The 16,736-nt window shown below is 40.1% G+C and overlaps 1 protein-coding gene across 2 annotated transcripts in view; it reads right to left on the bottom strand.

Annotated features, from left to right (window-relative positions):
* Nucleotides 1–11,821, bottom strand: part of DPYS (dihydropyrimidinase) — a 30,116-nt gene extending 18,295 nt beyond the window's left edge. The window contains exons 1-4 of one of the 2 annotated variants that reach the window (XM_023920627.2): nt 10,576–11,821; nt 7,996–8,154; nt 5,695–5,874; nt 4,664–4,853 (exon numbers count right to left, since the gene is read on the bottom strand). In XM_023920627.2, coding sequence (XP_023776395.1) covers nt 4,664–4,853; nt 5,695–5,874; nt 7,996–8,154; nt 10,576–10,845 — 799 coding nt within the window. In that variant the 5' untranslated portion in view covers nt 10,846–11,821. Of the gene's footprint in view, nt 1–4,663; nt 4,854–5,694; nt 5,875–7,995; nt 8,155–8,527; nt 8,704–10,575 lie in introns of those variants that run through there. The other variant, XM_023920628.2, reaches the window with a different exon arrangement.
* Between the last annotated feature and the right edge of the window lie 4,915 nt (nt 11,822–16,736).

The following is a 16,736-nucleotide window of genomic DNA, read 5'->3' as shown; positions in this document are numbered from 1 at the left end:
ACTCCAAACAATGTATTTGAGCGTAGGCTGCCACCAATCTAGATGCATATAGAGAAGGTCTGGTATATATAACCAATCTGTCATATTTACCTATTTGTCTTTTGACAGATTTCTCATGATTAAAGCCACCAGAAAGGGGAGGGAGAGGGAAGTGTGGTTTGTGTCTTTCCTACTGCATTTAAACAAGCTAAAGAAGCTTTCATCCAAAGTAAACCTGAGCTATGAATCATTAGGACATAGCTACAAATTATTAAAGTTATTGAAGTTATTATTAAAGTTAAAATTGCAGGAAAATAATATTTTTAAATAAAGAAAACAAATACTTCATAGTATAATAAGAAAATGAAGAATAGTAGAATAGAATAATAAGAAAATAATTTTCTCATCATAGTTTTACAACATGAAAATGAAAAAAGAAGTTTCCAAGCTCCCTGTTGGATATGCTGAACTGATTCTAACTCATGTACCATAGCTGATTACAGTATTTCTGCAGTCAGAGTTTGAGCTGACCAGCTCCCTTTGTTCCCATGAATAGGGAGGAGAAGAAGTCATTCCCTCAAGTGATTTTGAATCTGAACACTGCAGTTTCAACAGACTACTTCTGGACAGTTCTGCTGAATGTGCAATTTCTTGCATTTCATTTGGGCCACGACTAGCCAGACTGAAGGATACAATAATATCAAGATTCTGCTTTAAACCTAGTAAAAAGGAAATTCTGTGCTAAGGCTCTTTTGGCTCAACTGGCAACAAGGAAATTCTGCATTAAGGTTCTTCTAGCTTTATTGCCTTCTGCCCATAGGTATAAAAGTGAAGTAATGCAGTAATAAATCACGTCTTTCAAATTGTTATGTTTTCCAACATTCAATAAAACTAAGGGACCACCAAGTGTTCTGCTGTTTGGTCTTCCTGACACCTCTGAGCAGCTGGTAAATAGCTGTGTATATTGTGACCTTTTTATCAGAAACCCAAACTGGCTAACCAGAGCTATTTTTAATGGATTACTTTATCAAAAAGAAGAGCATTCAACTGCAATTTCCTTTTCCACCAACCAGAACTCAGAAAGAGTTGCAATACTGAAAAACACCAACTAACATTTACAGATTTGGAAATCTGGTCCATAGGTTCTTATTCTAGTAGAAGTTTTAGAAGCACTTAAGGTCATATGGAGCAAAGATACTCACAAGTTACGCTCTGAAAGGAGCAGAACAGCAAGGCAGGGTTTATTGAATCAGGGATAACATTGTATCCATTAAGCTATATACAATCTGAACCTGAGCTGTCCTGCAAGAGACTGCTAAAAAGTTGCCATTTTTAGTTGCATTCCTGTGCTCAGAATCGGCTTGAGAGTTTGTATTCCCTCAGCAGTGGACATGCCTTTCCTCCCACTAAGAAGAGACATAACCCGTGACTGTTGGTAGGAACCAATCTTGTAAGCCTGAATAAGCTTCCTTGAATCTGGCCAAGGACATATTTTTGCATGCATTTTTTATACAAGGAGAAACTTATTTTAAATATGACTTTTTCAGTAAGATTGTGCTCTCCAGGTCTCCACCAGAAAGTCACAATTTCCTGGCTGTAGCAGCACATTAAATGCAGAAAGGGACATGATCTTTAATCATCACACTGGATGATCTTTAAGGTTCCTGCCAACCCAAACCATTCTGTGATTCTATGGTCTCCAGCTTTAGCTTAGATTTAGCTTAGACTGAAAGCATTTTTTAGGGGGACACAGTATAAATCATGTACCACTAAATCACATTTATTAGCCTTGCTCTCTCCCCAAGCATTTCTGGTGGCAGGAATGGGTGACAAGGCTACATTAATTTTCCCCAGTAATTTACGGTAATTTTCCCCAGTAAATTCACATCAGATAATCCTAATAAGGAGAAGGAGCTGCACTGCCTGACACCAGAGCTCTACAGTCTTGTATTGTATTCTCACTGGAGGAAAAATTTTACACTATAGTAGGAAGAGAATCCCTTTTGTCTTCCCACTTTTGGGAATGAGAGTGTCATGCACACAAATATATAGTTGAATATTCAGCTGCTGAATATTCAGCAGCTGTTACAGATGTACATGAAAAACATGCTGCTATAATCTGGAGGTTTCCTTCCTTACGTGGTGTTGCTGGAGATCAGAGCAGACATAGATGATGAACTCTGGCATGGAAGAGAGAAGGAATGATTCTCACTCAGTTCATTCTCTTAAAGTTTGCTTTATCTAGAATAAGAACTGCTGGTTTTTTACAATGTGTATGACTGATTTTAACCTTCCAGGTCTGAGCCATTGCTCACTGAAGACAACAGAATTATGCCTATTGTCTTGAGCAAGCTCTATTAGGCCTTCAGCCTGTAATATTAGCTCTCACCTAGTATAGCTGAATGAGGGAAAAGGAAGAACTGGGTTCTCTGACTTACGTTTTTGACTAGGAAAATCACTGTCCTGTAGAATTTGAGAAGCAATGCTTCAATTCTGGTATCACACTGTCAACCAGGAAATAGATTTCACTCACTGAAGAGCCTTTTTTTCCTGTCTGAGGTCAGTGACAGAATTGGAAGGGATATCAGTCTTCCTCTGACATGAGCAGGGATGAATATGCACACACACTGTGTATTTCATTCTAAGTGCTTGGAAAGGAACATGAAAAAATTATGAAAAATTTCACAATCATGAATAGCAAGAAGCTAGCATCAAGACCTGGAGAATGGTCTTGAAAAGATGACTAAAATGTTTTAGAGTGAATATTTCAAATGCCTTAGAGGCTTCCAGTATTTAAGAGTTTATGCAACTTTCACATTAGAGTTGTTTTTAACCTTTTGAAATTGAATCTTTCATAAAAATATTTCCGTTTTATTTATGTCATTGTGTCATTCATACAATACTTTGAGAATATTTTTTTTTTTGTCTGGAACTCCTTGCTTTTTATTACCACTCTTTACTGAACAATGGAAAATAATTTCTGTTGCTAACCAACAATAGTGAATTTCCAATTACCAAAATTTATACAGATCAGTCTTATTAAAAACAACAATCTTGTAGCTATCTTTGTGGTACTCTAGTTATCTCTTGAAATTTCTTAATCAATCTTAGATTTATTTTTTCTAAACAGTATATGTCTAATCAGATCAATATGAATGATGAAGATATGTTATATGTTGCTGTGCACAAAGGCAAGCAATGGTGAATCTGACTGCATCAGCCCAGAAAGCTACAAAATACAATTTGCATCAACGTGCATCAATTGTCCCAATTTTTAACTAGTACATACTGGAAAAACATACATCTATCCTCAGGAATCAAACTGGCACTGCAGACTATTCTTTAGACACATGCCTAATCAATGTTTTACAGTATTTACTGTCAGCATAAAATTCTTCACTTGAACAGTGTCTTATGAAACACTGTTTATGTTCACAGCCAGTTTTTAATCTTTATTCTGGGTATTTCACCTGTTGTCATAGCTTCTTGTAGTTAATGTTCACAGGACACCTGTGAATGTACAAACAAGCGATGGATATAATCCACATTCCTGGCAGCACTGGCATCTAGTGGAGAAATCCAATATAGCACAGTACAAGAAGATGTGCCAATAAAACTCATTCTGGTAGATACTTTTACAAACTTGAATTGCTGCTAAATCTTACTAGAAGTCATGGTCATACATACTGGGCATAAACACATCCATCTATATTAGCACAATGACATCACACTGCTTTGATGTACCACGACCTCATACTCTACATTTTAATATTAATAATCTATGCCCCCTGTGTAGGCATTATCTAAAGGTAAGAAATAGGGAAACTGAGGTCTCTATGAAATTCATGTCAAGTCAGGTGAAAACAAGCTGTAAATGCAAAAGATGTAAAAACATAGTAAAAAAAATGTAAAAGGAAAATTAGGACAGATAATTTTAGGTCCTCTAAATCTTGGGCTTCTGTCCTGCTCCTTCCACCTGGATAATGTCTCCTCGCAGCGCTGTTGTTCCATGTGCTGCTCTGGATGAACTTATAGACAAGGAGATAAAACATCCTGAATACCTACACCCTTCAGGCTGCTCCTAGTCTACCTAACAGATGATCAGGAAAGTCAGGCCTTCTTGGCTGACCAGAATTATTTGTGAATACTGCAGTGCAAACCAGAGCAACCCTGCACTAGTGAAAATCAAGGCTTTCAGACACTCATCTTCACCATGACTTTTAAGTGCCCAGTGAATAGGAGTCATGGTCACATCATGACACTGTCTGTAAAAATAAGGTGTGGTCTCTGTTATAGAATTTCTCATCAAGATATCTGGTAAAGTCTTGCAGACAAACTCAAGAAAGGAGAACAGTAGAGTTTTTTTTTTGTCCTGAACTGGTCACATAATTTTTAATGCAATAGTGCTGTCCTGGCTATCACTTTGACCTTGGAGGTACAGTACAAAGAGAAAAAATTTGCTCTGGAGAGAAGGGAAAGTCTCAGTTCTGGTTGCTGTTCTTCCACACTGCTCCCCTTGGGCCCAACACCACACACACACACAATTTAGACATCCCACTCCAAGAAATTCACCAATCTGAGGCTTATGACACCCATGAAAAGTAAGACACTAATATTGTGTTTAGTTTTCCATGATCCTTCCCCCAAAGCCATTGTCCAAGCATAAAAGAATTAGGTCTTTTACCTTCTCTTCGTGCATTACTTATCACCTTTGCTGAAGATTTGCTCATTACATGGACTACATAAAGGGGGCAGTTTACAGCATTTGCTATGGTAATCGCTCTCTGTGTAGCTTCAGCTTCCACTTCTTCAGGACGACAGAGTTCATGACCCTCAGGGCCAGTTATTCCCATTGCCAGCATCTTCTTTGCACCCTGAAGACCACAGAAAAGCATCTAAGAGTCAGTTAAAGCGTCTCTATGGTGTCGTGAGCATGCTGTCAGTCAAATGGATTCTGAACTAGCCGTTGCAGCCAGTTCAAGGAAAAAAATAATTAGGCAGTTCTGATTTTTTTTCCAAAATAAGTTACTGTAGTCTTATCTGAAATTTAAGATATTTCGATAAACTTAGATCTCAGAATACCTAAGTAAATTCAGAGAACACACTTCACTGGCTTGCAGGATTAAATCACTACTCTTGAAAACCCTACCCCTCTCTCAATATGTACACTTAAATATCATGGCCAATGATGTCCAATGACACTACTAACCCTCATTGGAGAGAAAAAAAGGAAAAATCCTTACCTAAGCACAAAGATGCATATCCAGAGCTTCTGAAAACTCCAACGTTTAGAGAGGCAAAAGGTTTTGTTGCTACTCTGTCCCAGGAATTTAAGATTTCCTCATTTGAAATTATTTAGTAATGAATAAATTTCTGTTATGGGACCTGGAGCAGAGTCAAAGCACTGTTGCCTGTAATAGTTGAAGAAACTATTCTACCACTCAAGTTATCACTGATGTCGACTATAACCAGTGTAGTTATACCCTCAGGGCCTCAGAGCTCTCAGTGCCTCCACAGAGCACCAAGGTGGCAGTAGCAAGTATAAAGTGAAGCTAATTATGCTAATTAGACTTTGAGACTTGTATGCCCAGTCAGTGAAGCTTTCTCCACACTTCTGGGTTTGCTTCTGTTGCATGAGCTGACTGTGTCTGGAGAGACCTGGGGTTAGGACCTACTGTATTCCTGACTCTGATGGACAAAATGTCAAATGTGCACCTGTGCAATTAGTTCCCCATTCTCCGCATGGACTTGAGCAACTGCCCCAAGTTCCTTACAGCAGGAAAAGGCTTCATATAGCTCCTCATCATTGACCATGTATATATCTTTATAGGCCATAAACATCTTGAAGGAGTTGACACCTTTGTTTTGAACAAGACTTTCCATTTCTTGTTTCACCTGAAAAATACAGCAATTTTATTTTACGTGTTAATAATTTTGCATAAAGAAATTTTAAGTGTGAAGGGTATTTACTCACCCATCAAACATATGTTCAGTACAAATAGCCCAAGTAACATATTTAGAGATTGACTTAGACTATTCTTGTACCAAATTGATTCCCAAAGTATATAGAAGAGTAGCACTGCAGTGCAAATATTGGAAGCACATGATAATTGCAGGAGGGAATGTTTTTTTACAAAAGGTAATGAGGCAGAAATTTATTGCAAATAAACCCCCAGATGTTGAGAACACCCATTCTAATATTACAGTCAATGTGTCCAACTCAAACAACGTGGACATTTGTGCCAAACTGATTTTCAAAATTGGATTGCAATGGGCTGCAGCTTCTAGCAAACAACAGAGTGACAGAAAAGATTTCATCTTTTAGAACTTTGTCCTGACTCTCAACAGCACACACAGCCTTTTGAAGCATTTTGTTGTCAAACAAAACAGCTCTAAAATGCTAAGTGCAGGACTACTATTTTCTTTCTTAATTTTTTTTTTTTTTGTGTTCACTACTTGTTAGGATTTCCTGCTTCTGCTAGAACCTATGAAGCCCAGAAAAACATTACATCACAGAGAAAGAAAGAAAGAAAGACACATCTTTTAGTCTTAAGACTTCTTGCATGACTGGTTACCTAGAAACATAATATTACATAACTTTGGCTCTCCTTTCCCAGTAAAATGATGATTATAGTAATTGACATGTATTTGTAATGCTATTACAATTTCCATGGGATTAATTTCTTTCACAAAGTAAAATATTTTTTTTCATCTTCTCTCTAATAATCTGTCTGGGTCTGCCCAGGAAGGGTAAGATATATAAAAAAACTCAAGGAAATCTTTTTTAGTTATGCAGAGGAAGGATGGGAGCACATCTTGAGTGGGAGTTAATAAATACCTGACAAAAGGCCCTGTTCTAGAACAAATATAGAGACATGCCATTTATCCTCTTCACTATTTACTACCACTAACCGAAGGCATTGTAAAGATTTTATGTTTATAATTAATACTTCAAATCCTGATGAGGTGAGAGCTGATCAGGTCGGCATGAAATACCAGTCTTCTTTACCCAGGCCTTGTACAGCTACAAAATGCCCAACCATTCTATTTCTATTGATCTTGGCCTTTAAAAACAGCTACATTCTTAACATAAACTAGAATGTTTCATTGATTTACACCTCCCTAGTTTTATTGGATTTGTCAGTACAATTCCACTATTGTCTGCTGAGGCTTCAAATGCACATTGCTCAAATTTCATTGGAGAATTTATTTCATGTCTTTGCCTTAAGTTAGAAGTTGTGGTCAGCCAATTTTACCACTCAGTGCACAGAAAACCGAAGATGTGTTGTTTGCAGAGTGAAAGCTTCGGTGTATATATTTTAGAATTTAAATATTAGAAGTACTCATATATAAAATAGGAATTTACTTAATATATCTGTGTACTGATGCATAGCTCTCTGAGAATCCAAAGTCATCTTGTGAAACCTGGATCTCATTCTGATAGATAACAAGCACCTGAAAAACTGATTTATCAGTAAAGCTTTCAGGCTATCAGCAAACATTCACTCAGCAAAGGTGATTCTCCCATGTGTGAATTCACAAAAGGTTTTTTAGATTATTTCACATTCAATGTACTATTGGCTACAGTCCTGCTTTACTTTAAGGGGTATTACTGCAGTCACCCAGGAAAAGAAATCTTCCTCTACAAAAGAAGTCAAGTTCTGTATTTTACATGTATACCCTTATAAAAATAAAAAACAACCAAAACAACCAAAACTCATCAGAAGCATAAAATATCAAGTGTTCAAGCAACAAAAGACAAAATGATTGTAAACACCTCTTTCCCCCTGCACCTGCCTGGTCTTGGTCTTGCACAATCCCTGCCTTTTACAGTTTTATCCAGAGATACAGGCTATCACTAGACTTCAAATACATATACTCTCAGAAGGGTGTGGGCTACTTCAAATATTGTTTTTAATCACAAAAACACTATCCAGCAAGTTATATTTAGCATATACTAATTCAAAGCAGGTGTGGTACAAATGTATGGAATATAAATCAGCTCTTGTAGTCTACCTTGTTGCTCCACCATGTAACTGCCACGTGCAATGAATAATCACAGCAGACTTTAGGGTCTGCCCAACTTTTCCATGTATCAAAAGCTTCAGTAAGAGAACAACCTTTCTGAGGAATGGCAAAGTCGATGATCATAGTGGTTCCTCCTGCTATAGCTGCCTGAAAAGAAGAAAGTTAGTATTAAGCAATAAGAAAAAATGCAAATTTCCTCCCACCCCTCTCCAACTCCCTTACATCAATTAATATGGATACAGTGAAAGCCAAAAGCCACTGAGGAGTTCCCCTGAGAAAAGTCCAGACTCAAAAAATTATTATTGAGATTGATTTCATTTGCTTTGAGAAAAGTGTTCTCAAAAGCATGTTCAGGAGAACCCAAGTGAAATTCTCACACTTAAGGAGAAGCTTATTTTCATGTACAATCACTCGTTCTGTAAAGAATTCTTTCCTCATGTCAAGCCTAAACTTCCCCTGGCACAGATTAGGACTGTGTTCTCTTGTCCTGTGGCTGGTTGCCTGGGAGAGCAAGCCCCACCTGGCTGCACCCTCCTTTCAGGGATTTGTAGAGATGAGGTCTCCCCTGCTTCTCCTCCAGGCTAAACAACCCCAGCTCCCTCAGCTGCTCCTTGTAGGCTTTGTGTTCCAGGCCTTTCACCAGCCTTCTTGCCTTCTCTGGGTGCATTTGAGCACCTCAATGTCCTTCCTCAATTGAGGGGCCCAGAACTGGACACCACACTTGAGGTGTGGCCTCACCAGTGCCAAGTACAGGGGCACAATCCCTGCCCTGCTCCTGCTGGCCACACTATTGCTGGTACAGGCCAGGATGCCATTGGCTTTCTTGGCCACCTGGGCACAGGCTGGCTCACATTCAGTCTGTTGTCAACCAGCACCCTCAGGTCCCCTTCTGCCTGGGCACTGTCCAGCCACTCTGTCCCCAGACTGTAATGCTGCAGGGGATTATTGTGGCCAAAGTGCAGGACATGGCACTTGGGCTCGTTAAACCTTTTATTTTTGGACTCAGTCCATTTATCCAGCCTGTCCAGGTCCCTCATGCTGTATTACTCTTCCTTTCTTCCTTTTTCTACAACAATTAGTCTCTTTCTTTCTTTCTTCTGTTCACTTAGAAATCAGAAGAATAATTGTAAATATGTCAGTATATTATGCAAAAAGAGATGTTTGGAGAGTGACACAAGTATTTGTAAATCTCTAATGAATTGAGCAAAACATTTTCTCAAGGAAAAGTTGCTCAAGTTGTCAAGTATTTTTCAACAAGACTGATTGACTTATTTGTTAAACAGGATGTAGAGAAAATTTATATGCTTCAAGAAAAAAAAAAAGTCATGGGTTCCACAACTCCACTTGAAGTCTCTTTTTATTCCTTAAATCTTTTCCCCCTCTCTGTCTGTAAAGAGAGGTGTCTTTACTTACTCAACTGAATGGGTAAATCTTAGCTAATCATTGTAGCATATTTTGCAATGCTTGGAATACAACTCTGTCTCCCTGAATTTCTTGCCAAAATATTTGTCAGATGATGACGTTCAGTGAATAGGTTTGAATGCTTTCCACACTTTAACCTGGTTTAAGAATATCCACAATATCTAACTTTTTGACATCTGATTGCTAAGCTGGATCAAGAATCTTCTTGAAGGCACTGAAGTGACAATCTGGACATTCTGTTTTGTGAACACAGCCTCAGTTTTGCAGCATCCCTGTCCTGTAAGTACCTCAGAGTTACTCAGAAAACCTTAAAAACTTATGTTCTGCTTTTTAGTAAATCCCAGCTGTCCTGTGAGAGGAGCTGGGTATAACAGTCTCTGTGAAGGTGATGGCTTGCAGACAAGCCAGGTAGGGCAATGTGATCCTTTCTGTGAACAAAGGATTTCCGTCTGCACAATAAAGCTCTTAGAAAAGTGCCTTGAAAATTTTGTTTATGGAAACTGTATGGACATGATACATAATACAGTTAATATGAGTAATTGATACACGATATATATGCAGGGAATATAATAAGATCAGCAAAAAAGCTGAAAAAATCCCACTCATAGTGTAATACTTGGAGAAATTAGGTAGTTTTATAAAGTGTATTTGAGGCGGACTTTCACTGAGAGTAAAAGAGTTACTGTGTACTTTCACACAGTAAGCACCAAAGTGAAAGACAGAAGAAAAGTCTGCATTCCCTCATGCTAACAGAGGAGAAAGATCAGATTACCACAGAAGTGCTCAAACAGCACTGGGGAATGAAACTGTTGCTTTAGTTAACCTTTGCTCAGAAAAGTACGAAGCTTGATGCATGTACCACAGCAGGTTGTAGTCAGCATGCTGACAGCCAGGGTAAATGCCTCCCCCACTTGACCCTCGCAATCACAAGAGTTTCTGAAGGAACCCAAATCACATGCTGTTTGAGGGTGGATCTCTGAGTACTCCAACTGCTTTATGACAATGTCCCAGTCAAAGAGACAGGAACAATTGGCCGTGCTAGATTCACACTCTATTCCCTCTTTCAGAAGTAATACTGGATGGCCAGCAGACATCCCTCTCTGAGAAAGCCCAGATGCACACACAATTGTGCACATGTGCACCCACCTTGGTTCCAGTATAGAAGTCATCTTTTGACCTGCTACCCATAAAAGGGAACTCCATGTGTGTGTGAGTATCAATGCCCCCAGGCATCACCAGCTTGTTGGTTGCATCCAGCACAACAAGTCCAGTCGAGGGCTCTGGGTTTAGGTTTGGTCCCATCTGCTGCACCACTCCATCTTCCACGTACACATCAGCCACCACAGAGAGGTCATCATTCACAACTTTTCCCCCTTTGATCAAAAGTCTCTGCCGAGCCTGGGTTTGGGGTGGCATGTCAGCAGGTGAGAGTGAGGCCTCAGCTCAGAGTTGCTCTTGCCTCAGAGTACTTCACTGCCCCCTCCTCCCAGAGCAGCAGCTATCTCCAAATGGCCCTAAACACACACCACACCATGCTCTTTAAACAGACACCGGAGGAACTGCCCCCTGTCCCCAGGCAGCTCCACCTCCCATGTACCCTGTGACACAGATGGGAGCAGAGCGCTGGCGTTGGGCCCTTTCTGCTCTGGACTCTGCCTGGACAAAGTGAGCCAGGCTTTCAGGGGGTCTGGGGTGTTCTCACTGGAACTGGGGGTTTGCAACTTGCTGAGCTGCTTTGAAAATGTGGCTATTTTATCACCTTGTGAAGCCCAGAAGCAAACTAAGCTCTTTGCAGCCACATACAAGGAAACCAAGGGTGACCTGAGCTCTCCACAGAGGAAGCCACAGAGCCCAGGGGTGACCTGAGCTTCCTGCAGCCGTGTCTGGGGAGCCTGTGGGTCCAGCCCCTGCAGAGGGAAAGGCAGAGTGCAGTGCTCTGGTGATCCAAGTGTTGCACCCTTCTCAGTGCAGATGGTGGCGTCCACACCGCTCCCAAGCTGTTTCTCAAAGGATTTGGGACACACCACCCTCAGGATCCAAACACAGCTCCCCTCTGCCCCTGCACTGACACTACATGGATAGCACTCTGGCCTGAGGAGGTGTGAGCTGGGGTGTTTGTGCCAACACCACCTGAAAATCCCATTTCAGATCTGATGCCCTGCTCCATCTGCCCCATGGCTCTGCTGTGCCCGGCAGGCCTGGCCTGTCCCACTGCTGCCCACACAACCACTGCCAGCCCCAGCTGCAGCCCACACTGTGCTGGCCCCTCATCTCCTGCCCCAGGGGAGCCCTTCCTGAGGGCCAGGGGAAAGTCAGGAGCTTCTGTGGTGGCTTTCACACAAGGCTGGTGTGACCTTGGCACGATGTGGCTTGTTTGTTTCAGAATATAGACCTGGAAAAAGAAGTGGGAAAGTAAAATGATGAGCTTAAAGTTTGGAGCAGAAGAGGAAAGACCTGCTCTGTACCCTCTCAGAGGCACAAGTTTCTACGGCATTTTCCCACTTTTCTCCTGCCATAACCCTGGGTTTGCATACTCAGCAGTGTGACACTGCTCAAGCGTGTCCCTAAATCTGCTGAGCACTTGCATCTTCATCCTCTCACCTCTTCCAGTTCAGTGGTGATGATTTAGCAGGATAGAATATTGTCTCTGAGGGCTGTGACAGGGTGCACACATAAAAAAAGCCATTCAGACAAAGAACACAAGATTTGGGAAAAAACTCACCTTCCCATCAGCATGTCACCTTTGTTCCTTCCTTCATGATGGGTAGGAGAGCATCACCACACATTTGCCCTTCTATCTGCTCATCCCAAAAAATATTGTCTTACACCTCACCTTTGTGCAACAGGACAGGGACCCACTGGGACTCATAACTGGACACAACAGAACAGGTCAAAATCCATTTGGAAAAGCATTTCACTTTGTATAAATTAAGTGACCTATGTTAAGTGAGGACAGGGTCCTCAAAGTCAGAGGTTCATTTTATCACGTGCAGTCACGTGGGGTATAGCAGTCAAGTTCCTATGCCCACCCCAATGGGTATTTAATGATACAGAACAGCATCGACAGATTTTGCACTATTTATTTGCAAAGGGACTTTACCCTGGAGTTTCAGTACCACTCAAGTACCTTAACTGTCAACCTAAAATAGTCACTTTCTTGTCATTTCTCCCTGGCCAATGATTACTTAGTATTTTCTGTGAAAGGAGTTTCTGTGTGACAGACCTAGATAATCATCTCTAAGGACACTCAGGCTAGTGGCAGTCATAAACTGTTTCTGCTCAAATCCTTCCACCAAACTGGGCAAAGGAAGATTTGAAGGCAGATCAGCCAAACCACAGTAGACTGTAGGGAGCACTGGGATATCCAGTTCCCTTTTTGTGTGTATTGCACTGGAAAGAGCTGATAAAACTTTGATACATAAATGCATGAAGAGTAGCTTCATGCTCAAAATCCTCTTTATATCTGTTTATGAACAAGAACAGGTTTGAATTCTATTTCCCCTCTGATTTCCTCCTGGATAATTTAGATTTTGTGGATCATACTCTTACATGCCTAAACCTTCCTATCTGTAACTTCATGCCCAGCTCAGAGTTGCAGAGCTGCCCACAAACCAGCAACATAGCATCCTACAATGCTGTGCCTAGGAAAACTGAATTTATCCCACAGGTGGTTTTGAACACATTAAATAATACATTGGTATAAACAGGATTCTGTCTAAGCAGCCCTTTTATTTAATCCACTTGGACCAAAAAGATAATCTCACATCAGCTGCATTTATGTATATATTATACATATATATTGTTTATATATATGCATACATGTAACATATATATATATATAAAATATGTATATTACCATATATTTATATATGGTAAATATTTAATATTTCACAGCTCAGCTGTCCCTAGAAAAAATAGCCTGAAATACCACTGGTGGAACAGAAATAACACTTAAAATACTGAGAGAAGACAACTGGGCCTGTATTCTTAGTGATCACTGAATATCTACTACTGTTACAACAGGGCTTCTGGCTCCTAGTTGACTTGGGAGTATTTACTTATCCACAAAACATTTTACTTTTTTATTCTCTTTGCGGAGTCTAAAACAAATCTTTGCTCTGCAATCAATATTTGACTCTGCACTGTTGTAGTGGTCTGGGCTGGAAGAGAGTTAAACCCTGCCATAGTACCTGGTATTGCTCCGTGTTTTGCATCTGTGCTGAAAGCAGTGTTGGTAACAGAGGACAGTTCTCATTACTGCTGAGCAGCACTTGCACTTCATCAAGGGCTTTTCTGTGTCTCATACTGCCCCACCAGCCAGGAGGCTGCGGGTGCACAGGAAGCTGGAAGGGGACAAAGCCAGGATGGCTGACCCCAACTGACCTCAGGGATACCCCAGGCCATGTGGTGTCTGCTCAGCTGAGGAAAGAAGAAGGAAGGAGAGGGACATTTGGTGAATAAAGCATTTGTCTTCCCAAGTCTTCGTCAGTGGATAGTGAAGCCCTGCTTTCCTGGAGATGGCAGAACATCTGCCTGCCCCTGGGAAGTGATGGATAAATTCCTTTGTTTAGCTTTGCTCACAAAGCTTTTGCTTTACCTTTTAAACTGTCATTATCACAAACCCATGAGTTTTCACACTATTACCCTTCCAAATCGATTGAGTGAGTGGCTGTGCAGCGATCAAACACCAGCTGGGCTTAAACCACAATCCTGCAGAGAGGTTTCCTGTTAGGAAGGATTTACTGATCCTAAAACGCTACATAGTAGCTCAAGGATTTGAGACCCATTGCACTGTGACCCAAGCTCACGTATCTGAAGTTGAATCACATGCTAATGCTTTTGTTGTGTCTAGAAAAGCAAATAATCCTAGAAATCTAAACATGGAGTGCCTTGTCCTTGTTTAGTGTAGCTATCAGAAGTGCAATCGTAAGAGGTTTCTCAGTAGCCTAATGATTAACTGATTCCATTTGAACAACCCTGAAATACAATCCATATCTTTGATTTACTAAATGAAAATAATTTAGCAAATTTAGGAAAAAGTTTGCAAGAAACAGAGGACTGAAGTTTGGAACATCCAGCAGACCCTGAGGACATCTTATAAGTGTCATTATAATGCAGACACAATCAGTTTAAAGGCTTCTGAGACACACATACTCTCACCCACTTCATTCTGGAACCTTTAAGTACTATGTCCCCATATAAAATACTATTAATTTTTAACTTCTTCTTTAATTATCACACCTTATCTTCCCTTTGCTTCCATTTTCACATTCTTTTTACCAGACCCTAGTGCTGTAAAGCTCTTCTATTATCACACAGTCTTCAGCTTTTTCTTAACTCCAGGACTCTTTAACCCTCATATTAAAGTTGAAGCTGAAATGTATCTCAAAATGCAGGAGCAGCAGACAAATAGGTTTTTGAACAAATAGAGACATTTTGTGAAGGAAACTAGAGATTGATAATGAGCAGCAGGAAGAAAGCTCAGCTAATGAAAATGTGTGATTAGGAATATTATTTATTTTTGACAACTCTCCTTCAAGGAAGAAAGACTGGATCATGAAGCACATTTACTTGAGAAAATTAACAAAAACAGTACTAGCAACTTTCAGTAATGATGGATAAGGCACTAGGTTTTGGAGAAAATGTTTTGTACAAAAATGTGTCAATTTGAGGTGTACTTGCAGAAAGGAACGAATGGTTATCTTTTCCTATATTCAGAAAGTCAGAAGAAGTGAATACTCTATAGGCATTTCTTTGCAACTCCTATAAAAAATCCATTATGTCTGTTCACCTGGGATTTACTTTCACACTCCTCTGCAGTGGGAATTTAATACTCATTCAATAAAACTAGATGGTCTAAACGTAATTGCACCTAAAAAGTCTTCACAATTGTGAGACCAGTCAGGTCTTGTCAAAACCTCACAAGTTTTCAGAAGAGTCTGCTGGCTGCTTTCATGAGATGGATTTTCAGACACAAGTGCTACGGTTTCAAAACCTAATCTCCAAAGCTTTCTTCAGTTGTAAAAGCTTTCCAAAACTAGCAAGCACGCCCCATGGTTTTCTGTAATAAAACAAAGCTAAAGAACATTAAGAAAGGAATTCATCCCCTAGTTCCACATCACCTGAACTATTGTAAATACACTCTCCTATGTACTGAGCTACAACCAAGATGCTAGTGCCAGTCTTTCCCCAAATACATCAGCAGAGACGCAGCCCATTAGCACCCAGCCTTGGGTCCCACACATGTGACACAAAAGAAGGCAGACAAAGGTGTGTGTGTGCTGAACACCATCCTACTTTTTAGAGCAACAGTAAGTAGTGACTGTTCACTCATTTTCATAAGGCTAAGTGCCTTTTCCTCTTTTCGATAACACAAATGGTGAACCACAGACAGTACAACCAATAAAGAAAAAAGAATGAGCAGGAATCCAGCAGAGGAGCAATTAAGAAACCCTCATACTATGCTCTTTGCTCTTTTCACTGTTCATTGGTGCAATAAGGGTCCAATAAAATGTCCCCTTTCGAAATATGAGACAGTTCAACTCGGGCATTGAAGTTCTAAGTCTCACAATGCTCTGGGAAAAGAAAGTCATCACACCTGTCAGTTACTTCCCAGTGTATAATCTCAGTCAAAGAAACGAAGTTCTTCGGATTTTTTTCAAACTCCAAGGAACACAACCACAAAAGCACAGTGATTAGTTATTTTTGGAAACTCTTATTTTTACTAGTGTATCATTTAAAAAAGCAAAATATTAGTTATATTTTCTCTGATTCTCAAACTCTACATCAATTGAAGGAACACAATCAGAATTATAACTGCTGGCCAACAGAGTAGGTGAGAGAAAGCAAAATTGAACATCTCTGTTCCTTGGCATGCCACTGAAGAAATAGGATGCCAGTTTATGACATTCCTCACTATCCTGTATATTGTTCCTGGTTTTCCTCTGGTGGACCAGACCTACTTCCTCCAACTGTGGCTGTTCAAAGTGATTCTTAACTAACCACAGGAAAGACGACAGATTTAAACCAGTACATTTTACCAGTTGTTCTTCTTCAATTTTATACACCTGGAGAAGCAGATAAACCTGTTTCTTAATTTCTGTTGGTATACCTTCAGATGCATGATTATTTCATTGCAAAGGTACAAATGCAATTCCACTAAACCTCTGTAATACCACAAGTCAACAATGTTGTGATGAAATCTGAGATTTCTGATCTGAATCCAGACATCTGCCTCTCTTAGATAATACACAATGTATGCTTATTTCAGGGATCATGTCCTTATTCCTTAAAATAAGTTTTTTCTT

Source organism: Cyanistes caeruleus, chromosome 1, assembly GCF_971803275.1.
Source record: "Cyanistes caeruleus chromosome 1, bCyaCae1.hap1.1, whole genome shotgun sequence".
NCBI classification, from domain to species: Eukaryota; Metazoa; Chordata; class Aves; order Passeriformes; family Paridae; genus Cyanistes; species Cyanistes caeruleus.
The sequence above is the reverse complement of the archived record's forward strand: the minus strand, read 5'-3'. Positions and strand labels throughout refer to the sequence as shown.